This window comes from Tachypleus tridentatus, chromosome 12 (assembly GCF_004210375.1).
Source record: "Tachypleus tridentatus isolate NWPU-2018 chromosome 12, ASM421037v1, whole genome shotgun sequence".
Taxonomy (NCBI): Eukaryota; Metazoa; Arthropoda; class Merostomata; order Xiphosura; family Limulidae; genus Tachypleus; species Tachypleus tridentatus.
Genome location: NC_134836.1, coordinates 33,488,973 through 33,516,810, shown reverse-complemented (window position 1 = coordinate 33,516,810; position 27,838 = coordinate 33,488,973). Strand labels below are relative to the sequence as shown.

Here is a 27,838-nt window from a genome sequence, read left to right as displayed (position 1 = left end):
AGTTTATCTGTTTTAACTCTGTATTTTATATCCTCGGTATAGTAATCAATGTTCATCTGTACAACCTCTGTATGTTATATAGTGGGTAAAATAACACTGCACAACAAAGTTTTTGCTTCTTGAGCACTGTTGGGTGTTCCTTATAGATGTTTGGTGGCTGATCACGAAAATCACATCCAAATTTGCGCATCACATGCCGTTTCATCAAAATCTTCAGTTTTATCAGGATACTGCTACAATGGAAAAACGATATCAGGGCAACTGGAATCCATCAATGCTTGCTGACTACTATTGGACACTGCAACATGATGCACTGGACATTGAATACAAACGAAAATCAGGGGCAAAACACTTTCAATTATATTGAACTTAATGGCATATTAGAAACACAAACGCAATTAAATACGTTATTGCCGGTAAACAGTTAACCGTCTACTTCTCAGAGTTCCTACGTGATGAAGCAAAACCAAAACTATATTTGTGCATACCCACCAGGTACCTGTCACAATCAGCAAAAACTTTTCAGGAAGCAAAACTTTTCAAAAAAATTGTTGTGTTGTGCAATCAGAGCTCATCTGTTTCACCTCTGTATGTTATATCCTCAGTAAAGTAACCACTGTTCATGTTTTTACATATGTATGTTAAATCAGTAATCAATGTTAATCGGTTCTACCTCTGTATGTTATATCTTGGATACAATAATCAATCTTTATCTGTACTCCTTCTGTGTGTTACATCCTGGTTACAGTTATCAATGTTCATCTGCTTTAACCTATATGTTATAATGTGGGTAGAGTAATCAATGTTCATCTGCACTGCATGTGTATGTTATATTCTAGGTACATTTATTATTGTTCATCTCCTCTACCTCTGTATGTCATATCATGGGTACATTAACCATTTTCATCTCATCTTCTTTTGTATATTATATCATTGGTGCAGTAATCAATGATTAACTGATTTATCTTTGTATTTTGTATCCTTTGTACAGTAATCAATGTTTATCTGCATTACCCTATTATATTATATCCTGGGTACAGTAATCAATGTTTATTTGGGTCACCTCTGTAAGTTATATCTCATGAACAGAAATCAGTATTAATTTGTTTTTTTTTATATATATATTTTACCCTGGGAACAATAACCAATGATTATCTATTTGAGCTCTGTAATTTATGTTCTGGGTAAATGATCAATGTTTATCTGCCTTACTCTTGTATGTTATATCCTGGGTACAGTTATCAAAGTTTGTCTGTTTATGCTATGTATGTTAAATCCTTATAAAGTTACAAATGCTCATTTGTTTTACCCCTGCATTATATCCTGGATACAGCAATTAATGTTCATCTCTTCTATCTCTATGTTATGTCCAGGGTACAGTAATCAATGATCATCTGAATTACTTCTCTATGTTATAACCTGTTTACAATAGCTTAATGTTTATTTGTTTGACCTCTGTATGTTTTATCCTGGGTAAAATATTCAGTATTTATCTGCTTTTACCCTGTATGTTATATCCAGGGTACCATAATCAACGTTCATCTGTTCTTCCTCTGTATATTATATCCTGGGTAGAAATTAATATATATCAGTTTTAACTATGTATTTTTATAGTGGGTGCTGTAATCAGTGTTCATCTGTTCATCCTCTGTATCTTATATCCTGGGTATAATTATCCATTTTCATCTGTACTCACTGTATATATTATATCCTCAGTAGAGTTATCAATGCTCATCTGTTTTACCTCTGTATGTTATGTCCTTGGTACAGTTATAAATGTCCATCTGTTTTACCTGTGCATTTTATATCTGGGTATAGTAATCAATGTTCATCCATTTTACCTCTGGGTACAATAATGAATGTTTATCTGTTTTAGATCTGTATTTTATATCCCCGCTACAATGATCATTGTTTATCTCTTTTACCCCAGCATTTTATATCCTGGGTACAGCAATCAATTTTCAAATGTTCTACCTCTCCTTTTTATATCGTGTGTAGAGGAATAAATGTTTATCTATTTTAACTCTGTATGTTATATCATGAGTACAGTGATCAATGTTCATCTGTATGTTATATCCTTGCTACAGTTATCAGTGCTCATCTGTTTCACCACTGAATGTTTTATCCTCATACTGTAACCAGTTCTTATATGTTTTACCTCTGGATGTTATATCCTGAGTGCAACAAGCAATGCCTATCTTTACTATCTCTGAATGTTATATCCTACAATAATCAATGTTCAATTATTTTAGCTCTGTATTTTATATCATGGGTACAATAATCATAGTTTATCTGTTTCAACTCTGTCTTTTATATCCTGGGCACAGTAATCAATGTTCATCTGTACTACCTCTCTATGTTATATCATTGGTACAATAATCAATATTCATCTGTTCTACTTCTGTATGTTGTATCCTAGGTAGAGGAATCAATGTTTATCTGTTTTATCTCTGTATGTTATATCTTGGGTACAATAAACAATGTTCATCTATTTTACCTCTTGATATTATATCCCTGGCACGATATTCAATGTTTATCTGGGTAGAGTGATCAAAATTCATCAGTACCACCTCTGTATGATACATTCTGGGTACAATAACCATTGTTCATCTGTTCTACTTTTCTTAGTATATCCTGGGAACAGTAATAAAAGATCTGTACTTCCTCTATATATTATATTCTAGGTATAGTTATCATTGTTCATCTCATCTACCTCTGTATATTATATCCTAAGTTGAGGAATCAATATTTATCTGTTTTACCTCTGGATGTTATATTCTTGGAACAGTATTCAATGATTATCTGTTTTATCTCTGTATTTTTGTATCCTGTGTGCAATAATCAATGTTTATCTGCATTACCCTAGTATATTATATCCAATGACAGCAATCATTTTTCATCTCTTTCACGTCTGTATATCATATCCTGGGTACAGTAATCAAAGTCCATCTGTCCTACCTTTATTTTTTATATCCTGAGTACAATAATCAATGTTCATGTGCACTACCTCTGCCATTTATATCCTCAATGCAATTATCAATGTTTATCTGTTTTGCCTCTCTGTGTTCTATCTTGAGTAATATAATCAATTTTCATCACTTCAATCTGTGCATGTTATATCCTGGGTAGAGGAATCAATGTATATCTCTTTTAACTCTGTAGGTTTATAATGGGTGCAGTCATCAATGTTCATCTGTACTACCTTACTGTGGTATATACTGGGTAAAATAATCAATTTTCATCTGTACACCCTCTGTATCTTATATCCTAGGTACGGTTATTAATGTTCGTATGTTTTACCTCTGTATGTTATATAATGGGTATAGAAATCAATGATAATCAATTTCACCTCCGTATGATATATCCTGGGTATAGAAATCAATGTTCAACTGCTCTACCTGTGTATGTTATATCCTGGGTACAATTATCGATGTTCATCTGTATTCCCTGCGAGTTCTTATATCTTTGGTACAGTTATCAATGTTCATCTGTTTTACCTCTGTACATTATATCCTGGATACAATAATCAATGTTTATCTGTACTACCTCTTTATGTTATATCATGGGTACAATAATCAATGTTCATGTGTTTCTAACTGTTTATTATATCCTGGGTACAGTAATCAATGATTATCTGTTTTCTTTCTGTATGTTATGTCCTGGGTACAATAATAAACGTTTATTCTCTATCATAGGAATTAATTACAGTTTTATAGTCTGTGATTAATCTCCATAAAAGGAAATGTTTTCTCCTTTGATTGGTTCTTGATGATACGATTTTAAACGTACAGTTACTTGTGTACTTTATACTTATGTGGTTGTGTTTTATCTTCTTTATTTTTCCTGTTTTGTGTTCTTAGTGTTTTAAACATGACCCCAGTAAAATTTATATCAGAAAATTTCTGGATATTAAAAAACAAAAAATTGAATGTAGAAGAATATACTTTTCATTTCTTTGTATAAACATTACTTGAAAGACAATAGGAATAATAGGCATTTATATCCCAAAAATATTTTGTTTGTTGTTGAATACAAAGTTACATTATAAGCTCTTAACTGGTAGAAGGAGCATTGGCAAATTTTGGTAAGGGGCAGATGGGACCCAGCACCACTCCCTATGGTCTTAATGGGAACCCATTGATGATTTTATTCTATGTAAAACTAAATAGGATGTAGGGACCACAAAAATTATTAGCCCCTGGGACCACAGAAATTTTAACCAGCCACAGAGAGGGAGCAGTTTGTTTGTTTGGATTGAATTTCACACAAACTGTATATGAGATAGCTGTGGTAGCAGTCGCTAATTTAGCAGTGAAAAAGTAGAAGGAAAGCAGCTAGTTATCACCATCCCCCAACAGGTCTTGAGCTAATATTTTATCAAGGAATAGTGGGATGTACCGTGACTTATAACGTCCCTATGGCTGAGTACATGTGGTGTAATGGTGATTCAAATTGAACTCTCAGATGTAGAGTCAAGCTCCCTAATCATTTGGACATGTTTGATTGGAATTTGCTATAAAATTTCAAAGAGCCTGCAATTTGCCCTCCATGGGTATTGAAACCCAGGTTCTAGTGTTGTAAAATTGCAGATATCCCATTGTACTACATGGCGGCCAAGGAACAGAAGACAACGTAAATACAATAGTAGCAACTATCATGAAAACAATTAATAATGTTACTTTAAAAGTAGACTAAAATATTCAAATTATTTTGTTATTATCCTTCCAACAGTTTAAAATTTAGTTTTCAACCACCTCAGTGAATACCTTACAACCCTGAATAATGATATTATGATACTGTTGTGAAAAGAGACAAAAGGAAAGATATATAGGATTATTAAGTATTTTATAAAATGAATTAATTTATATTGTTATTTCATCATTCATAAGTTATCGTTGGAGGTAAATGTTTGCTTTTATTTTCTAAAAAAATAAGTAAACTCAACTTATAGACATTAATAGAGGATTGGCTATTTTTGTTCTCTTTCTTTTAGATCAAAGACATACTGAGCTCTCTGTAGTGTCCACTGTTGGGAATTGAACACCAGATATTCGTAAACTTTCCGCTGTTCCACCAGGGAACACAGGGGACTAACTAGTATATTTATGTGGTACATGATTTCTTGCTTTTATTGAGTATATATTGCACCATATTTGAAGGTTATGTTAACTGGCGTATTAGCCACAAATATCAAATGTTTCATAAACGTCACTGTACTGAAAACTATTTCTACGTGTTATAAATTTTAATAAAGTAATAGTTTGTCTCAGAATCTTTAAGAAGACTTGATAAACAAAATGATTGATTTCAATATACAATTAACCTATTACTGTGAACAGTATACCAAATGGAATTGGTGCTTAAAGACTGGGCTGGTTTTGAACAATGTTTTAAAATGTGAACAACTATCCTATATTTTAACAAACGTGAACAATACTTGTACCTTAAGGCTGCAAATACCACATTAAAATGCAACTATTCAAAATATCCAAACAACATTGCACAGTACTAATAGAGCTAGCTGTAAAATAAAGGCACAAATAAATTCACTGTTGCAATGTTCGTGTACTCACGGTATCCATCTTATACGCCTTTTGGTTGGTCATCGATAAGTTTACAGATTGAAAAGGCTTAAACCTAGGGTTTTACTTTCTGCGATGAAGAAAACGCAAATAGCAGCAATAAATCGTTTTGTGCTTTAAAAACAATATCCATCTTGTGCTATTTCGTCCTTTAAATGTTCGTTTTGCCATCTGTAGGGCAATGTGCAAAGACTGCATGAAGTTTTCGGTTCTGGTAATTTAGAAATTTTTTTTTTCTGAAATTCTTACTTTACCACCAGAAGTATCCATCTCCTGGAAGTTATGTAAATTTGTGATTACAGAAATGTTATCGTATGACATAAAATTTGTTTCTCTGATACGCAAAAATTGTAAAAAAAATACCCATAGAAACCGCAAAATTGAAAGTTTATTTTTTTCACGTAAACCCCATGAACGATCCATCCACAGAAGGTAAGGTAGCAGAAGAAAACACAAAAACGGCCATAAAAACCGCAAAACGCAAAATTCAAATCTAAAAATTGTATCTACTTCTGCATGGAGCTAATGAACCATCATATGAATTGTGTTAAAGATCCATCCACACCTTGCGAAGTTGTTTCGTGGGCAGAAAATACTATTATATATATGCAAAAACCTAAACCCTCAACCTTAAAATCATTTTCTTATGGAAACGTAATGTCATAATATTTCTAATCGACGGGGAAATTTTACACTGATCTCAGGAAAAAATAATTCATATAAATTTCGTGCTTTAAAAAGAGCAACTGTAAAAATTAGTTTTTTACTTGTTTTCAAAACTATACAATGTATCCGCACACTGCTCATCCCAGATAATCGAACCCTGGATTTTATCTCTAAATATATAGACAGACTACAATGGAACTAACTGCGTTATTTTTGAAGGCTGTCTCAACTAAATTGATGTTTAAAGGCACAGAAGATATAAACACCTAACTTTATTTTTATGTTGATAAAATATCAAATTACAACTTGTTGTTTGACTTTTTATATTTTAAAGAAGATTTAAAGTTCATGTTTATTTCATTATTGAAATATTTAAGTCGTGGAAAGTGTTACACACTATTATAAGAAATGGTGGCGACACGATAGGTATTCTAGTAAATTTGGCTCCTCTGATTGCTTGTTTAAATTCTCGCAAAACAATTCTGGGGGCAGAGCGTGGCCAGGTAGTTAAGGCATTCGACTCGTAATCCACGGGTTCGAATCCCCATTATACCAAACATGCTAGGGTTAGCTGCGCTAGCCGTCCATATTTCATCTGCAGATAGAAAGAGAGGGAAGATAAGTAGTCTAAAGCATCCACCAGTAACTTTTACCAAGGAATAGTGAGTTTTACTATCACAATATTTTCGTCACAGATGTTCGACGATGTGCTTCGATCCTATAACACATAGATTGTGAGTTTTTTGCTGAGACAGTGAGTCCACATAAAACTTGACAGCATTTTTTTATTTGCTTGAATTGAGCCCAAATATATACAATGCGCTGTCTGTGCTTTGCCCATCACGAATATCTAAACTGTTTTAACGGTTTCAGTCAGACATACCGCTGTGCCACAAGGAAGCATCTGAGAGCGAATTTGGATAAAATGCTTGAAGGAGCAAGAGAAATGTTAAGGAAACCCATTATAATTTCAGAAATATTTTATTTTTATTTGTATTTACGCTTGCCAGTAAGTTGAAGAGAAGGCATAATTCACGAGATAATCGAACATAAAATTTAGATTCTAAATTTAAAAAAAAAACAATTTCAACCACACTATATATTTAAATGTTTATTATTAGCTCAAAGAGCTGTAGAAGAAATTATTTTATTTGAAATGGTAATTAAATTATCTCTCTGGAGTTCTATTGTTTATATAATTATACAACAGTGCACTTTTCAGGGTAGTTAAATCGAATAAACTGAAAATCATTTCTTTAGATGTCAGTGTTGGTTATATTACACAGAAATAAATATAGCTTCAAATACTGACTGCTCTATCTGGGAAGAAAATAACAAAAAATATTTTAATACGGGACAATAAATGTCTTAATAATGTTGACAATAATAATCTCAGGGAAACAGGTTCAAGAAACCGGTTTAGCACACAAATACGATACCCTACAACATGAGCGTTTTCAATATGAGGACATTTCTTCTTCAAGTACAAAAGTACAAACTTGGATTGTTAGCCCGGGAATAATAATAATTAACTATTTAACAATTGTATAAACAGTTAAAAATTATTTCACTCTATATAAACGACCCACAGAAACTAGAAAAGTAATAAAAAATATTCCTACACCGGATGGAAACAGGGTCTGGAAGGTAAAGAACCGAGTATTTTAGCTACTATACCACATGATAATCTTAGTCACTTTCGAGAACTTCAAAAAAAATAAGAAAATATTATGTTTGTTTTTTATTTATTATTTGTAATTTTATACAAGAAGAATATCATAAGCATAAGTCAAACATTTTTTAAGAAAATCAGCCGATTTAAACTTCCTACTTATAAATAATACATAAAGCAAAGAACCTAATACTCGTGGAATAGCCCTATTATATCGAAACAATCTCAAAATAATAACTATCCCCCACATTAACATACCCTGTACCACTGAGATCATTATTTTCAAACATACTGACTTCGGTTGTACAATAATTTACTCATTCTAAAACACTTTAGAAACTCAGTAACCTAGCATTTATAAATTCTGACGCTATGAAATAATAACAGATTCACTACAGGTTTTTAAATATGAGATAAAATTCGAGAGTTAACTTATGAAAGTTATTGCCAGTTTGTTTGTTTTTGAATTTCGCGCAAAGCTACTCGAGGGCTATCTGCCTACACCAGACATTGCAGCCACTAACATTCAACCTTAATTAAACAAATTTAGTGAATACTGCCAAAAATATGGAATTAAAACAAACACAGCAAAGACACAATTAATGATATTTTCAAAATCAACGAAACATCAGAAAGTACATACCCAGATTTACATGAACGGAGAGCTTCTCCAGACTGCTACATCTGCAAAATTTTAGGACTAACACATGATTTTAAACTTACCTGGATAAAACGTGTAAATAACATAAAAACTCAAATTTGGCGAAGAATAGATTATGCTACGAGTCTAACTGGTAAAAATTATGGAACAACACCTGAAAACATCATTAAAATATACAAAACATATATAAGACCAGTAATAGATTTTGCAGCTCCTGCATGGATTAACGTAAGTATAAAACAACTGCAAACCAAACTACAAACATTACAGAATACATTAATTACAAAAGCAAGAGAGAGAGAGAGGGGGCTATCTGCACATTATTGCCAGTTAGCCAGCACTGTGTGAATGTAAAGAAATGAAGAATAAATTGCAAATGTATTACATTTGTACACTTCAGAATAAATGAATAAATGTTAGTTATTACATTTATACTCACATAAGAATTAGTATAAAAAATATAAAAGTACATATATCAAACACAAATTGCAAAGCCACTGACAGCAAATTAACGCTCTCTTCATATCGTATTTTTCCCTTTAAGCCTCTCGGCAAGATGCGTTAAATCACTTTAAACATTGTGAACGACTTTAACGCAACATTAAACAAATCAATAACAACATACTTTTTAACGTAAATATTCCATCCAAATATGTAGTGCGATACTAACGCCTGCTAGTCAAAATCGCTATGACTTAGCATAACAATTAAAATAATACTATAACTCTTTATTTGGAATTAGGCATAAAAGCACACAGTGAGCTAGCTATATGTGTTCTGCTGACCACAAGGATTGAAAGCCGGTGTTTAGCGGTATGAGTCCATTGACATACTGAAGGGTTATGTACTAGAAATTGAAATAGCAGTGTATAAATTATAATGTTCTAAAGCTTTGTTAGTTTTAATCATACTCTGATTAAATCTGATAATGTTGTATTAACAAAAATTATAAAAGTATAGGACAGTTTCTAAGAACTACCAATAATCATGGAGTAATAAAGCTTTTCCTACGTTTATAATACAGCACCTAACTACCAAATATCCCTCCCAAATTACCGTACTAGAATTATTTTTTACATGTATGTAAAACACATTACTGTCGATGCTTCCTTAATTTGAAATTATATTTTGTTGAAAATATTAAATAAAACCCTCCAGAAAAAGCTCATACGAAATTAGATGTTAGTCACTATTTTCTTTAGAACATTTATTTAATGAATATTTTTACACGAGTTTTTTCTTCAACTTTTAAAACCTTTGCTGTCTTCAACTAAATAAGTTTGGTATAGTAGTACATATTATTGTTCTTGCCATTAAAATAGAAAACTGCAGCAATGACCACCCCTCATAACAACAATTGACTCGTCTGTTGCTAAGACATCAGTTCGAACTGCAAAAAACGGTCAAATTGATTCAAAAAACGTTCTGAGAAAATGGATATGCTTGCTTATGATATTTATATTAGTCGTATAATTTTGATTTACTCTCCGTGGGTGGAAAAATTGCTACCACTCGAAAAAGTATACTTACTTTTCGTATGTGGTATGTCAATAATGTTAACTGCGATGTATTTAAGACAAATAAGATCAAATTTGTCGAAAGCCATCAAGCTACTGAGATTTTCACTGTTCGTCATTACATCACTAATTATTGCTTCACTTGTCTTCCAAGTTTTGTTTTTAACATACATACAGAAAATAACCCATGAAAAAAATAACCATGGGTGGAAATTGAAAAGCTTTCTGATCTCAATCATGAACACCAAATATCCTGGTTACGGGTAAGTCATGAGATTCGATAAGACCAGTTTTTATAGTTTTATCAGTAAAAAATTAACTTGATTATTTCGTGTTAACAGAATTTGCGAAACATATCGGTCTCAAACAAAGATGATATTGTCTTTTTATTGGACTGAATGCGTCATTAATTAGCTGTATCTTTAAACATGTTGTGGAATGAATAATTAAGGAAGCAAGTCTTTTGTGCTAATTTTTACAGTTACCGTATATTTACAGAAATGTAATTGTAGTTGGTCGTACGGATTTTTGCAAAGATATGTATCTATATTATCGATATGTATATAAGACTAATGTTACATAAATTACAGTAGGACTACTTAACATTCTAAATTTACTTTCTATTATCAGTTATCCTGATTTTAGGAGATGTAACCAAGGTTGCTCAGTGGAAGGTTCATATTTACACAACCTAAGGAACCTTATAATCTACTTTGCGGTGTTTATTGCATTCGTAGGTCTTGGGTTATGCCATCTAATACTTCGGGTATTAAAGGTGAGATTTTAACTCAATCTGATGCATTATATTTCCTGAGAATCCCTTAGGCAATTAAACAAATCAACAGCAAAAACTTTAATTTGTACGAAATCACAGGATTATCTATTGTATTATTTATTGATGATTAAACACTAACTAAATGTCAGGATTACTTGTGTAGGCTTTCTTATTTTTTATTGTCATTAAATGAATTATATTGCACCAACGGCATAAAGCAAGAGGTGCGAGAATAAAAACGAGAGGTTGATTATTTGTGTGAATACGATATTCAACCTTGTAGGTAACTTTAATGGTGTAATTAATAACATTCTATACAAAAGTCGAGAGATAATAATTAATCTTTGTTGACAAAAGCATGTTTTTTGTGATATTTTAGTAGTTGTTTTATAATACTTTATATTATTTACTTTCTGTTGTGCGTATTGGTGTATAAAATACATTACTACGAGTAAACAACTGTATTACTCCAAATCGATTTGTTTGTGCTTGAGTACAAAACTACAGGGTGGCCCGTAAGTCCGTACCTATCCATATATCTTAAGTATCCAATGTATCTGTGTGCTGTCCCTCATTCTCGCTCGCTGCATAATATTATGTGACGCCATGTTCTGTGAGACATTTTCCTCAACATAGCAGTGGTTATTGTTCCAAATGCCGCGGTAACAGCTGCCTTCAACTCATCATTAGTATTATAACGTTGTTCAGACACAATATATGGATGGGTAGGAACTTACGGGCCACCCTGTACACAAAAAACTATCTGTGCTCAGCCCAACACGGGTATTGAAACCTGATTTTTAGCAGCATAAGCCCGCAGTGCTAATGGGAGCCTCCAGATTTGTTATTTTTTTCTTTAGTTAGACCCTCAACATTTCTCTTCACAGCTTGTTCAGGAGTGTTCTACTGTAATACAAACAGTAACTGACAGCACAAAGCTTCAGTTGGTTTAAATGAAAAATTTCAGACCATGGTGTTAAATATTACTTTGGGGTTATTTCACTGGGTTTTACACATGGCAGTCTAGGTGTTTGTAGTTTTCCACAGTCTTGGGTTTATATAATTCAAAAGCATCTCTTTGATGACTACTGGTGACAGAACATTGGATTCACAGTTAACCTGCAAATATATCATTGGCTTAGAATTATTATTTCCAGTAGCAGATTTAAGGTTGTGTAATCCCAGGGGCTATTAATTTCTGTGGATTTCACACCCACGTAATTTTACATAGAATAAAATTATCAGTGGGCTCCCATTAAGATCATAGGCTTTGGGACTGAGCCTTCTCTAACCTCTACCTAAATACGCCTCTGATTACGCCAGAGTTGCAAAATTAATAACTACGTGTCTTTACCAGTACGTAATATCTGTTGAAAAAGAAGAACTCAAGAACTACTCACCACTTGGACTGGATGAGAAAGATGTCGTCATAATTAAGCAGACTGTGTCCACCAAACCTGAGGACAAGAAACTGACAGATGAAGAAAACATGGAGAAGTTTAGAACTGCTGTTTCTTTGAAGGAGCCAAATAAAGACAGCAATAAGACGTCAACCAAGGAAAATGAAAAAGAAGTGACAGACGAGGAAGTCATGACAGTGTTGAGAAGTATTGTTTCTGAGGGAGACCCCAATGAGAAATATACAAATATGAAACAAATTAGCCAAGGGTGAGTTTGAAAGTCTTGTGTTCAAAAGAATGGTATAGTGGCTTAGAGGTAAATTTGTACTCAGTACTAAAATATTATAGACAAAAACTTCATTTTTGGAACGTAGAACTAATTAATTAGAATGTATTATTTTACATTAATAATATCACTTCATCACTCAGTTTTCTGTTTTTATAAGAACATATATTCCTTTTTGTTTAATTTTTGTTATACGTTCAGTAGCATTTAAAAATATTTCCCTTATAGCTCCGCAGTTGTGACCATATCTTTGGGGTGAGTTATCAGCTTTGCATACTAATCCTTGATTTGGCCACTTGTGTTTTTTATTGAATAGGTTTAGGATTCTCTCGACATTCCTCTGTTCTCAGGATATGTTTTCATTATTATATGGATGACTGGTTACTAATAGCTTATTCTGAACAGGAGTTTGCCTTTTATACTCTTAACGTTCTCCAGATGATAAGTCGAGTGGGCTGTTTAATCATACCAGAGACGTCTTCCTTCAACATTCCTAATATCTGACCCATTTGGGTGTTTTTCAATGCACATCTTAGTAAGGCCTAATTTTCTACTTACCGACTTCATTCAATGGACGTTTCAGTTCACTGCATTCTTACTGGTCCCTCCATCTATTACAGTTCACGTGGTGCTATCGCTTTTGGGATTGTGGTCTGCCCTGACTGCTCTAATCCCTTGTGATTGAGTTGATATTTGAGCTCTTCACAATTAGTAATCTTGCACAGGAACCTTTGCAGGCATCTATTGCTCTTCCTCCTACGATAAACAATGAACTATTTTAGTAAATGGACAAAATTCACACATAGGCAAGTATATTCCAGTTTATCGTCTTCCTTCGAATTTACTTGTTTCATTCATGAATAGAGGGAAATGGTCGATTAACAGAGAGGCTTCGGGGTGTTGGTTTGTAGCTGAGAAGTCTTATCATATCAACACTTTGGAGCTTTTGGATTTAGGATCATTTACTGCATCTGATCAGACATCGTTTGTCATAATTCAATCATCAGTTTTGCAGTGGTTGCGTAACCGAATCACCAAAGTGGCACCCTTTCTCAATATGTTTTATTTTGTTGGACTTTAGTTTCTTGGTCAACACGCATGATATTCATATCACTGTGAGTCACGTTCTCGGTGTTTCAGTCTAGCCGCAGATCATCTTTCTTGTCCAAACAAAAACTATCTAATGAAGTGGTCTCTTGGTCCTCTCGTTTTCCGGTGGCTTCAACTACAGTGAGATACTCCTTACATTGATGTCCTTACCACATCCCTCAACCACCAACTACTTCTATTTTCACTTCCAGTCTCTTATCCTCTCGCCATGACTATTAATGCTTCAGTTATGACTGAACCAACAAATACCTATATATTTTTCATCACATGCAAGTTTCTCATTGGATAATATTTTCATCCATACCACTCAATCTCAGGCTCTTTTCATTGCCCATCATTGGCCTTTTCAGCCGTGATTTCCCCGACTTATCCAGCTTCCTCTTTCTCCGTCTATCTGCCTTCTTTTGCAACTCAGTCATCAGTGCCTCATCTTGCTCTTTCTGTCCTCCATCTTCATCCTTGGTTTTTACCTGATCCTTTGTGAGATGTTTTAAGCTTGTTAGAATATGCAGTTTTATTTCTGGAATGTTACGTTTGCCCCTCCTCCATGGAATTTTAGTAACATAAATGGAATGTTTTGTGACGTTGGTTTCTGGGCCTGGAGTTTTCAGCTGATTGGACCATTGTTCATTGTATTTATAAGATTATTACTTGGATTTTTGATTTGGAATACTCTATGGCCTTTGGTGTAATGTTATCGGTTGGCTTTGTCCCACATTTTTCATTTTTTTCCAGTATCATAGGGTATTTACTTCTCCCTCCATATTGATAAGTTTATTTCAGATTTGTCGTCCTCTGTGGCTTTTCTTAACTCATATTTTAATGTGGTTCTCCAATGCCTCAATTAGCCCCCATTCAAACAACTTTCCACATGTTTCATGTTCCAACTTTTTCTTAATATTTCTTTCATTATCTTCTTAATCTTGGACGTTGGTAGTCTGATTTATTTGCCAATGATATTTCATTTATTCTTTGTCATCCTACATATCTTCTTCTTTAGTTGAATTGCTCTTTATTTTCCAAAACGTAAAAGACTATGGAGAGTATATTCTACTTTTCTCTGATTTACCTTCCTTTTGTTTTTTACTCTTATCTAATGTGTAAATCAGAAATACTTTTTTTCCTGTGCGTGCTCTTCAATGTTACATTGCCAAATGGTTTCCATCTGTGATTTTCCTTCCTGCCTCTCTGTCCCTTTGCAACCATACTCTGTTTGTGATATTTCTCTTTCTACATTTTACCGTCTATCTGCCTTCTTTTGCAACTGATATAGGGTTTTGGATATAGTTCGCTTGCTTATTTGTTTTTTTGTTGTCCTTTCGTAGTTTGTTCCAGATCTCAGTTTGTTTTTCAGTCGGGCATGTAGACGATTCCAGACGAGAATTTCTTTAACGTTTGAAATTCACACTGTTCAGCCATATTGACTTGCTTCTTATGTTTCATGGCTATGCAGTGCATACTGCTGGATTGGTTTGTTTGTTTTGAATTTCGCGCAGAGCTACACGGGGACTATCTGCATGAGCCGTTCCTAATTTAGCAGTGTAAGACTAGATAGAGGGAAGGCAGCTAGTCATCAACACCCACCGCCAACTCTTGGGCTACTCTTTTACCAACGCATAGTTGGATTAACTGTCACCTTATAACGCCCCCACCGCTGAAAGGGTGAGCATTTTTGGTGTGACGAGGATTCAAACGTGCGACCCTCGGATTACGAGTCAAGTGCCTCAACCACCTGGCCATTCTGCGCCACCATACTGTTGGAAAGATCCCTTGAAGGTTTTCCTCACGATGGAATTTCTTTACAAATACGCTCGTCTCAGGCCATACCACTCATGGCCTACATGGCTAAAGAACAATAGGATAGCTGTCCATCCCTACCATGTCTTGTATTGAGTAAGTCATCATGGTCTGCTTTTAAAATTTGGGTTTTTGTGGTCATCCATTGCACTGTTTCAGGTATTATTATTCCTTTAGTCTCTCCACTGTGTTTTATGCACCTCCCTTTTCTTCTAGTGGAGATTGGTAGTCCTTACTACCTTCCATTTCTAAGCTGGTAGGGTGGTGGATTCCAGAGGCATACTTTTTAATGATTTAATGCCTTAAAATTCCATATAGAAATATCATTCACTGCAGAGTAGGGTGGTGGTGTTCTGTTGGTGTAGAAGGCATGATAACCTCTACATTAAAGCATACAAAAACCAAAGAAGTAAGACGTCAAATTTCAGTTGAACCCATAAATTTGGATCTCTCATCCTACCCAGACCTCGATGTCAGTTGCCAATGGTTGAGGTTTGGATTTAGAGTAAAACCAACCAACATAAGTCCTCATACTTGTATTACAGATATCGATCTTCCACGCTCAATTATATACTCCATTTGTGTCGTGGGTCGTAGTAGAGGTGCTGAGGAATGTTACAGTTCCTTATCTTCTGCTCTCATTGTGTATATCTTATTCCGAGGATGTTGCTGCACCTGAGTTGGTTCTGGTCAGCTTCACTCTTGAGAGAGAGTTAATTTCTCTGTGGTAGACATTTTATGAGGATTGGATATTGGGTTCCCAGATTGATATATCATTTTACATTCTTAAAATGTGCTCTGTTCTGAAGTCTGGGGTGGTTTGACATTCTCTCAGTCTTTTGAACTTCAGGTGAAGAGAGTATGACCATCATCCTCCCACAGTATGGATGTTGGTCCCAGAAGCATGGGTTTTGGATATAGTTCGCTTGCTTAGTGCGATCTGTCACACTCTTACCATTCTATACCCACTTGGATTATCTCCTTTGGTATCAATCACACCTTTCTTCGATGGCTGGAGAGTATACCTGTTTCAGACGTGGAACTGTCTCCAACATCAGCACTTCGAATCTGACTCTTGTCTCCAGAAACAATATTTGGATGATTTTGACGGATTCTTCTTTTCTTCTCTCACACTGGTTACTCTTGATAAACTGGCTACATACATAGCAGAATGCGTCCGGAGAGTGCTTGCAGCTTCTTGATGCCATCATAAATAAAATCAGATAGGTCTATGTATTCACTTTGGGAGCTAGAACTAAACTGAAGTGGTTAGTGGTGAGCCCCTGTATATATATTACCATGAAAAGTTCGAGAAAATTCCAAAAGGTTTTTGTAAATTCTTGGAAGACCTACCACATTCTAGAAAGTTCGAGAAAATTCTTTATTAGCTACTTAGCACTGAATCTACATGGAATGCTCTGGAAAATGGGTAAATTTGAATATTTCATTAACCAGGTCACAAAAGTAAAGTTTGAAGAGAAAAATAGGTATTTTCCATTTACGTTAGGCATAAGCAATTGGGATATAACACTTTCTGCCCAGGAACAAGAAAAAGTAAAAATTTTGTAATGTAGTGTACTTTCTTTTATTGTTTTAGTGGTTCAGGAACTGTCTATACTGCAGTAACAACTGAGACTGGGTTGGAAGTTGCTGTTAAAAAGATTAATGTAATGAAGCAACTCAGAAAAGACCTTATCATCACCGAACTTTCAATAATGAAGAAATATAAACATCCAAACATAGTCAGTTATTTGGATAGCTTTCTTGATGGTGATGAACTCTGGGTAATTGTTGTTAGTGTTACAAACATATTAATTCTCTTTTGTTTTTAATCTTACCTGTTATAGTGTGTAGGTTAACGTACTGTTTTTATTTAATTAACTGGTCAATTTCAAGCAACCCTACAAGTTTAAGAATATTTTTACATATCACTTTCATAGGTCTGCTTTGTTTAAATTATAGTTATAAATAATACGTGATAGTTTTAGTGTGGGAGGTCGCAGCCACATTTGCTTCTGACACAATAACTTTGTATTTCCAGTGTGAGCTCTATCAGTAACTCTAGCACTCTTTACTTTTACTTTGCTTTATTCATCTTTCTTGTATGTTTCACACACAAAGTTTTACACGTGGTTATTGAAATTATTTTATTCAGGAAAAGTTGAATTTGTTAAATTATTAACATCTTATACAATACCCTCAAATGCAGCATTATATATAAAACTGTAAACATTGTTTCGGGTGTAATACAATAAATATTAACTTTTCACTTTCTTAGACAAAATACAGTTCAATTTAATATTTTATAAATGTTGGGAATCAAATTACAGCTTTAGTTACCAATATATGAAAGAGCACATTTCACAAAATGTAAAACATCTTTTGAGGTAGAAAAATAAAAGTTAGAATTGAAGAAGCAACAAAATTGTAGAAAAGTGTTTTTTGCTGATTCACGCTTCCTTAACACTTGAAGTTGAGTTCATATATTTTTTGAACCACAAATCTTTCTAGACAATAAAAATCCCACACTTAAAAAATGTTAAACAACTGATGTTACTTCAGTTCCTACTTCATGAACGATTATGTGAAGAACTTTTCTGTTTTTATTAGATATATGATAACTGACAGAATCATAAAATAGGAAAAATAAATTATTTTGTCTCATTGTTAGGTATAATTTTATTAAAAAATAAAATGTAAGTGAAATTTTAAACTTTATTTGTTTAGATAATCATGGAATATTTGGCAATTGGCTCTATGGCTGATGTTCTTGCCAAAACCCGTCTTCATGAAAACGAAACAGCAGCAGTATGTAAAGAAGTATGTTATATTGATTGTTGTTAGTAACTATTAAGAGGTTTTAGAGATCTGATGATTGTAATTTATTTTAACGTTTGTTTAACAGTGATCGTAGTTCCTTGCCAAAACTCTGTATACTTGCTTCCATAAACTTTCATTTCTCGAGAGAAGACGAAATTTTAAATAACATTTCAGAGAGTAATTATGAAGCTCCATCTAGTGTACACTCTCTGTAGTTCTTTCTAGAGTTACAGAAAGTTTCACTTCCAGTGTATTATATGGAGCACATCTTCAACAAGTGTACAAAAATAATTATTAATTTACTATTGGGAAATTCCAACTGCACTAAGTATCACAAGAAACTTATATCTGTGGTACTAAAAGAAGTGGTACCTTGTATAACAACTTCACGTATATAAAATAGTCAGTATATTTTGGTAAAGATGTTTTCCAATAATGAGTTTTATGTCATGTTGCTGAGCAAGAAAACTATATAGGTTGTAGTTTTATATTGAAATAGGCTCAGAATATCTACAATCACATACTCATGTAGCAGAGGTGATCTGAGACCCTTGTGGGGGGGCATGCCATCTCATAATGAGGTTGGGCTCATACCATCCCACCAGCAATCAGAGTCATATGTAATCTATAAATTTCATACAAGGAAGCCCATGTGCCGTGGCACAATAGCCAGTCCACCTTTGTCACACGGAACATATCAACCTTAAAACATGACAGTTGCTGGGTGCATTCGTTTGTTAAACATCTAATATATAGAGAAGCCAATGTGTTTTGGTAATCTTACTTTCCTGAAGTGGCTTTTGTCATGTTGCTTAGCAACATAAGTATCGCATAATATTGTATTGTAAATATAAAATAAAACATAAATAACAAAAATGGAAAATATTAAAAACTTCATTTTTCATTAAAAACATTGGTGACATAACAGCAAATACCTTGATTCAGAAATAATTTAATTTTAAAATTAACGAGGGGTAGTCACTCAATGTTTGGGTGTCAACCTACAAAGCCCACACTTTACTCATGGCCAGGTTGATGTTGGATGTCAGTGTTAGTAAGAATCTTTACCTGTTGGCAACAGATGTTAAAACAACTAATATATTAACCTAATAACATGATGAAAGTACTTCTGGTAGTTATTAATGTGCAGAAACTTTGATATTTTTGTGTTGTTGTCTCCAACTATCACAATATATACATACATATATAAAATATTGAATACAATAAGCACACTGAATTAAAATTACACTTCTCTCTTAAAACATTTAATTTTAAAATTAATTCATATTTCATTTAGATACTCCAGGCAGTACAATATCTCCATGATAACAACATAGTCCACAGAGATATTAAAGGTGACAATATTTTACTTGGAAAGGACTGGACCATAAAACTAGGTAAGTGTTTAAACATATAGTGGCTTAGTGAAAACAAGCATTTTTAAGTATTTTAGCTTGTTTGTAACAGTTTCATGTTAACATAGATTACTTGACAATGTATATATATTATGAAGATGTTGAAACAACACGTGATATCAGTGGGTTGTTTGGTTATATAAAAAGTAACTTATTAATCAACATAAATTACATACCGGTAAGTACAAATGTTTCCAGTTCTCACGTTCAGTACAAAATATGTACATTTTATAACTTGATACATCTTCTGAATGATTTCTAAGAGAATATATCCATGTTTTCATTTTATTATTTTAAATAGTTGTTGTTATATTTCATAGTTTGATTTTACACTCTGGTTCTTTATTTTTTTCGTTTTATTTCAATATCAAATTTGAAAAATATTACTAAGAAATAATTCCCAACTAAAAGTAGACTTTTCTAACTGTAAAAGCACTGAATACTTTTAAATCTTAATTCGATTTTTTTCTGTAAACTTAAAACATATAATGAAATAAATCCAACTGTGTAACACAGCTACTTATTGTGCTGTTAATCAATAGGATTGTAACTTGACATAAAAGGAAGATTTTGTGTACTTACTAGCAACAGTACAATCTATGTCAAATGAACTACTAGCCCACATTTTTGCAAGAAATTATCATAAATTATTTTCAGTTTTGATACCTAAACGTTTATAACTATGTGATACATATGAATAAAGAAAAGGAAATCTGTGGCAAATCGATTGCAAAAATTGAAATAATTTCACTTTCAGACTGTATTTTTAAGTGTTGGATTTAGGTATTTGGTAATTATAAAACAAATTGTATATTTAGTTGGATTTGACATTTTTTAAGGGGATTTCTATCAACTTTTTGTGTGCTGGCAAGTTTTATTTGTGCATTTGGATGATTACATATTTCTATTTTACAGTCAAAATTTGCAGTAAGAGGAGAAGAAACCTAAATTAGAGTTAAGCTAGTTTTGTAAGGCTGACTCACAATTATTTATCTTTTCTTTTTCTCTCAAATGGTAACTTTATGTTTGTTTCTTTCCATCACATAGCTGATTTTGGAATAAGTGCTCAGCTCTCCCCAGAACAAAATAAGCGAACATCATTGGTTGGAACTCGTCGCTGGATGGCTCCAGAATTAGTAAAACAGATAGAGTATGGACCTGAGGTTGACATTTGGTCCCTCGGCATAACAGCCATTGAAATGGTCAATGGTAAACCTCCTTATCATCAAGAAAATAGTGACATGGTAAATGTTGGTAACCAGTAATTACAACCAGTACCCAAATTCTTAAAATCTACATATTTGTACTTTAAAACCCAATCGTATGCTTTGTTAAGGATGTCTTTCACCAACTACGGAGAATAGCTATAATAAAACAAACACTGTTCACATTATTCAAACATGAAGATGTATTGAAGATAATGATGAACAGTGGAACGATGACACCAACAATGAACATTTGACAAAACTGAATACAGTAACAAACAGTTAATTATTGAATGTTGTGGAATGTACATGTTATATTATTATCTTTCAACTTCTTAAACTTTATTTTGTGCAATAGTATGACTCCCATTTTGTTAACCCCTTATAAATAAACACTAACACTAGATTATTCACCCACGGTATTTAATTACAATAAAGGTATATCTTTAGTGATATTTAGACATTATTAGGAAGGATTATCCAAAGATTTGTACATACTGTTAAGTTAGGTTATTGATTTAGTCATGAAGTCACACTCTTTTTCAGGTATTTGATTTAATATCAAAAAATGGAAAACCAAATATTGAGAATAAAGACAACCTGTCTCCAGTGTTTCAAGACTTCCTGGACAGGTGTCTAGAAGTGGACACAAGTAAACGATACACTGCATCTGAACTCTTAGAGGTGTGGTATAAATTACTGTTATTTTACGAAGCTATGTTTGTTTGAGTTGAACCTGTTATCCTCATAACATACACCAAAAAAGCAGTATCATTAAATGAAGGAATTCGTTGTTATTATTGACTGTTCATCTTATGTTATGAAAACTTCAGCTTACTATGGCACATCTCATAGTGTGATATTTATTTATTGTGTAATATTCATAATTCCATAAGTATCAATTTTTACTGTGTAAAAATGTTTAGTTTCATTTAAGTCCATCCTACAGTACTGTGCAAATGTGTAAGGACAAAGTCAAAAATCAGATTTCAGGCTACTTTCAAAGAACAGTTGAGGATAAATCACAGGTAAAACATCAATATTTTTATTATTATTCACATTTAGTGCAAGAGAAATTTAGTGAGAATGCTTGAGTTCAGCAAACAGTGAATATTTGTTGTTTCCCCCTTTTGCTTTAATAACTATGGAAAGTCTGTCGGGCATTGTTGAAAGACATTTAATCACAGTTTTCTTTGGGATTTTACTTGAAATGTGTCGAATACACTCCCATATAGTTACATTGGAAGTAACTTCTGATTTGTCAAGTTGTATATCTATCAAGTCCTAGATCTGCTCAATCGGATTGAAATCGGTGCTCTGTGGGAACCACTCTATCATTTGAATGACTTCAGCAGCATATCTCTCAGCTAATTAATTTCTGCGTAGGTTGGATGAATGTTTGGGGTCATTATCTTCTTTGTAGTAGAATTCATTACCAATAATTAGCAAAGCACTTGGTTTACCATGATTGATCAAAATCTGGTGGTACTTGCATTGGTCCATTATTCCATACAGTTTGCAAAAATCTCCTGCTGAGGTGACACCCCAAACTGGGACCACCACAGATACATTTGATGGAGAGACCAACTAGTATCACATAGCTTTTATGCAAACTCTCTGCTCTACTAACAATTCTTGGACTTTTTGGTCTGTGGAATGACAAGATAAAATTGTGTATGTGTTATTACTGCTTTTATCAAGATTTATTTGTGGTTTGCTATTAAATTGATTCCTTCTAGTATATACTGGTACAAAATGCTAGCTTCATTTTACATAGTTAATACATTGCATGCAGTACCATGACATTTATTTCAGGCCCTGAATTTTATCACTATATTAATTCATACAGAACCATTATGACACGTACAAGGTACAAGTATAGGGAATTCTAAAAATAATAAGTATTCTCATCCTGGCTCATTTAATTGTTAAAAGCGATCAGTGAATCACTACCATTACTACAATCAGTAATAACATGGAAGAATTATCCCATAAAATGGGAAAATATTCTTTTGTCCTAACACTTTCACCCAGTACTGTATAAAAAGACTAATTAACCAAACTGTATGTGATGTAGAATAAGCACTTTTGTTAAACTAATGTTTTTCTTATTTTTCACACAGCATCCGTTCATGGAAGTTGCTGACCAGTGAAAAGAATACAGGTCACTACAGTAATAACTAGATCCACATTAACACCTCAAAAACCAAATATCCCAATACGCATGTTGAAATATGTTGGCTATGAAGACTGGCATCATTCTAGGACAAGAAAATTAACAGATTGTGTTTGTTAGATCTCTCCAAGAGCAGTAGCATGTTGAGTGCCATGATTTTCTATAATTCAGTTTCATAGATTTTGAAAATAATATTAATTTTCTCTACCGAATGTGTAGCTTTGTGCTTAATTCCAAACAAACAAACTAAATTATGGAAATTATTTTATTAATTAGTAAATCTTAAACCATATTAAATGTTTCATAGTTTAAAACATAATGAATTTGAAACATAGATAAACCTTTTGCATGAAAAATCATGGAATATGCTTTCATTGTTAAGGAACTTATGAAAGAGTGCCTTATTTTGGAAACCCAAGAGTATCGTTTTTATGTAATATTTTTAAGTTAACAATAATAAATCAATTTAGAATACATAAAAAATATATTTTTCATATATATACACACATGTTATTTCAAGTTGCTCTCTACTATTTTTTTTCTATTCATTCCAGGTATCTGATGATTCTTTTGGGAAATATATAAACAAAGCAGCTCTTACAGAAAACTTAAAAATACTGTAAAATATTTATCTATAATTTCCTTGTTTTATCAACTTTTTGATGTGTAGGATTTGGTTAAATGTATAAGTTACAAATTATTCCTTTCTTTAAGTTCCGTGCCCTCCTGGAGAGTTCAGAAGTAAAAAAACAAGAAGAACGTGTCCTCTGTCCTAAGGACCATTACAGTGGTTATTTTGGATCCTGCAATGTTCGGCTTCTCCAGAAAGACGATTTACAAACCCTGGAGCCTCTTTACTGTAAACGTAAGTTTTATCAGATACTTACTATGAACAACTTTATCTCAGTTATATTTTGAAACTACATTGCTGCAAATGCTCAACTCTCAAATAGGTTTAGAACTTCTAGTCAGTATCATTAACAAGTAATGTTATTTATGTAGTTTAATACTATCCACTTGTCATACAGAGAGTAAAGCAACTTACGCTATGAACTTTATACCAAGTTCAGACAGTTTACCTGTTTCTATTATTTAGACAAATTATTTTGCTTTAATTTTATTCTTTGATATCCATAATTTGAAACAGAGGTTTGACTAGTTTTTGTTTAGATGTTTGTTATCAGTTACCTTTAAGGTTTTACCTTCTGTTATTTTTTGTTGGTCTTATTGTCACTTCTGTAATTTTTATTATCACCGTTTGTTCCTAATTTTCTCTGACCTTCCTGTTTGTTGTTTAAGAATACATTTATCTTTTCTAGCGATCTGAATTATACGTTCTCACAATACAGAATGAAAAATACAGCAGCGTGTTGTTGTATTTGCAAGTTATGGCCACATGCTTTGCATCTTATATCTGAATGAATACAAAATGTTTCAAAATAAAAATATTCTTAGCTAATTCCGATCTACTGTATTCCGCTGTAAAAGCTAACTACAGTCAATTATCCTGAATTTTGTCATTGAAAACTAACATCTCAGCTCTTGTTTTATATATTTTAATTTGTTTTTCTCTGATATGTATTGATATATTTGTGATACTTACCAATGATCTGAATACTTTTCTCATGGTATTCATTTGGTTTATGAAATAATTCATATTATTCATTTGCTCACCTACAAAGTAAATAATTTCTCTAGAGATTTGTCTCTGCTGATCGAACTGTTGTTACTGCACCAAACAAGAATTATAAAATACTCCTGTCTACGTTAATTAAACTGCGTTTTTATCAATTTCGTTCAGAAAACGATACGTTATCTTTTATATCATTTAATTTTAATGATAATTGAACTGTCTTATCTTGATATGATAGTTTTTAACAACCTTCGTGTAATTTCCAATTAATACCAGCTGCGTTACGCTTATTATTCTCAGAATATTTTATAAAATATTGTAAATTAAAAGAATCATCTTCAAATTATAATACATCGAACAAGATTTACTGAAGTTTATTAATATGGATATAAAAGTGTTTCTTTATGTTGGTTTAACGTGTGTTTGCTCTTCTTGTATTACAAGGAATTATTTAGTTTATCGTTTAATGATGTTGGATTCTCTGTTTGGAATTTAAATGTTACCTGTAGTATATTTATTTGAATTACAGTGTTCAATTTAAAAACGTGAGATTCTATTTTTTTGTGTTACATGAAGGTTGTTTTGGGCTTGTTTTTCCGACGTAAAATACGTGGAAGTTGCCATAATGTATTTTATAAATGACATTAGTTTTGTATTTGGTTTAGTTTTAGAATATTTTGTTTATTTTATTTGGGGTTATTGATTGGGTGAGTATCGTGTTGTTGACTGAGGTTTCTCCATATTACCATTACTTGAAATCTCCTTCGTAATCGCTTTATAACCTAGAAATATCGAATTATATATGAGTTTTGTAATAAAAAGGTTTTATTTATCCATTGTTGAATGTCTGCAAAATTTATTAGCATCAAATCGATTCCTCAGAAATATAAATGCATAAAAGAGATTGTCACAATTGTGTTAAAAATACTTACAAGGAATTATTACTTTAAGATAACGTGAAATGTGTTTCTCATAATTTTCATGAGAGGAAGTGTCGATGTTGAAGTATGGTATGAATAAGTATTGGTAAACATGTCGACATATTGTTATTATAAATGTTACCATCAATGTTACACATTCTAAAGATAAATCCTAGGACCCATTATTCGTCCATATATTGGTCCAACTATTCAGGACTCCAGTAATGGGTGATATTGCCCAACTCCAACGTGATAAGTGGGTTGACATATTATTTGAAGATGTTGCTATTGATAGCTGTTATATACTCTTGGAAGATGTATCACATTCCATCAGTTGATGCTAAAGATGCCTTGAAAAGAGCTATTTCATGACAGTGATGAAGACGAACTCGTAATCTTATCGGTACTCGTATTGTAAACATACAGTATCAATGACAGGCTGCCACTGATGTTCATAGCAATAATACTTTATAGGTATTAGTAAGCCATACCAAAACAGCTTTGAATAAGCAACCTGGCAAATAATGCGACTCAATCTTATGTAAAGTTACGGTAGAACAGAATTGATCAGAACTACTTTATGGCACAGATTAACATTTCGTAAATTGTGTGATGTCACCGAAAATATGTTGCTTTTGGGAAAGATATGGAACAGACCTTTTCAATGTAAATATTTATATTCTCAAATCATTATCTTGATAAAACCACAAAAAATTAAGTATTAGCTTTTATATTAACTTCAAATGAAAAATTTACTCTGAATGCATTTCATGCAACTTCTGCATTATATGGATATTTGATATTTTGTTGTTTGTAAGACACAATCATATACTGATACATTTTACCAACGTAATATTCCCAAAAGAACCTGTACTTTCATAACTGATATTACATAAACAGTGACAACAGTTTTACCTTTATCTGTTAGAAATAAGAATTTTGCAAGGGAAACACCAACGGAAATCGAATGTACCTTTAGATATAACATAACATATAAAAAGATCGTGTGTAATTTCATAAATTTCCAAGTTTGTGTGATTAGTTTCATTAGTTAACTTAATTAGGAAGTACATAAAGAAACAAAAGTCAACTGGTCAGAAACTGTTTTGACACGTTTTATTTTTCTCACTAAAGGAACATTTATGTTGTCATTTTACAGAGTGGGTCATAATTAATATTATAACTAGTGCGTCGTGCTCATTGTGAAAAACCTTAAAATTCCAACGGTGACACAAAACGTGCTAAAAAAAGATTAACTCTCTGTTGTTTTCTCCAGTGTATGTTCCAGCCGAGAACCTTAACTGTACTCGAGGATGCAGAAGAGATGCTGACAGGTGTTGTAAGTATATATGACACTCAATTACTTTAAACTGTTCACATTAATCACAGATAGATGAAAGAGTTTTGTAAATATGGAATTTTAGTTCAACAAATACGTTTTTTGATACTAATGACGTTGGTAGAACAATAAAAATTAGCACTGGGTGAATAAATGCTTAGCTATGTACTTTTAACGCTTTTAGATCCATGTTCTCCTGGTCACTATGACAATGGATTCCAAACTTACTGCCTGCCGTGCCCAGAAGGGACTTACATGACATCTTTTGCTGCTGACGCCTGTGTAGCTTATCCTGAAGACGAAATTACTGCTGAAGAAGGAGCTGATAATAAATATCTTTGTAAAAGTAATGGAATAAAAGAGTTTTAAAGTTTTCTTTTACTGTTTCCTTAACATTTTAAAAATGTTTATTTTTGTTGAAACAGATTGTTCTAATAAGACACTTCTTCGTAACTTTCATGGTTTTTAGTACATTAAAAAGCTCTGCTTTTACTGGGAAATCCAACTACTTGTTTTTAAAGATGGGCTCACAAATAGTATTGAATAGCTGTCTTACCACTAATATATCATTTCAAAATTAGGAACGGCTAACGCTGAAAGCCCTTGTTCATGTATCCTAGAAATTGAAAAACAAACAAACCTAACGGTGTCACATTATTACTAAAAAGACCTAAAGATATTTAACTAAAACAGTGTATGTCCCAAAACATAACTTAAATCTATGTTTATTTTGTGTACGTTATGTCGTTTTTGTAATTAAAGAAAGTAATTTGTCAAAATACAAAACAAATGTTTCAATATAAGATTATAATTATATTGGATTATCAAAACGTTAGCATCGTCTCAATGTCAAACATATTCAGA

At 32.7% G+C, this 27,838-nt stretch overlaps 2 protein-coding genes across 3 annotated transcripts; both read left to right on the top strand.

Annotated features, from left to right (window-relative positions):
• Window positions 1-10,262: 10,262 nt before the first annotated feature.
• On the top strand, window positions 10,263-23,167 carry LOC143235544 (serine/threonine-protein kinase Pak-like). Of its 2 annotated transcripts, XM_076473788.1 has the most exons (9): window positions 10,263-10,361; window positions 10,729-10,873; window positions 12,231-12,541; window positions 17,064-17,250; window positions 18,194-18,286; window positions 19,584-19,683; window positions 20,749-20,945; window positions 21,453-21,590; window positions 23,030-23,167. In XM_076473788.1, exons 1-9 carry the CDS (start codon window positions 10,336-10,338, stop codon window positions 23,057-23,059), a joined length of 1,227 nt encoding a protein of 408 aa, XP_076329903.1. In that variant the 5' UTR covers window positions 10,263-10,335; the 3' UTR covers window positions 23,060-23,167. The 2 variants fall into 2 exon arrangements, with proteins under 2 accessions (XP_076329903.1, XP_076329904.1); XM_076473789.1 differs by lacking the exon at window positions 18,194-18,286.
• Window positions 23,168-23,763: 596 nt separating this feature from the next.
• Window positions 23,764-27,349, top strand: LOC143235545 (signal peptide, CUB and EGF-like domain-containing protein 2). The gene is made up of 3 exons (XM_076473790.1): window positions 23,764-23,947; window positions 26,912-26,974; window positions 27,159-27,349. The coding sequence occupies exons 1-3, from the start codon at window positions 23,764-23,766 to the stop codon at window positions 27,341-27,343; spliced, it is 432 nt and encodes a 143-aa protein (XP_076329905.1). The 3' UTR covers window positions 27,344-27,349.
• Window positions 27,350-27,838: the final 489 nt, after the last annotated feature.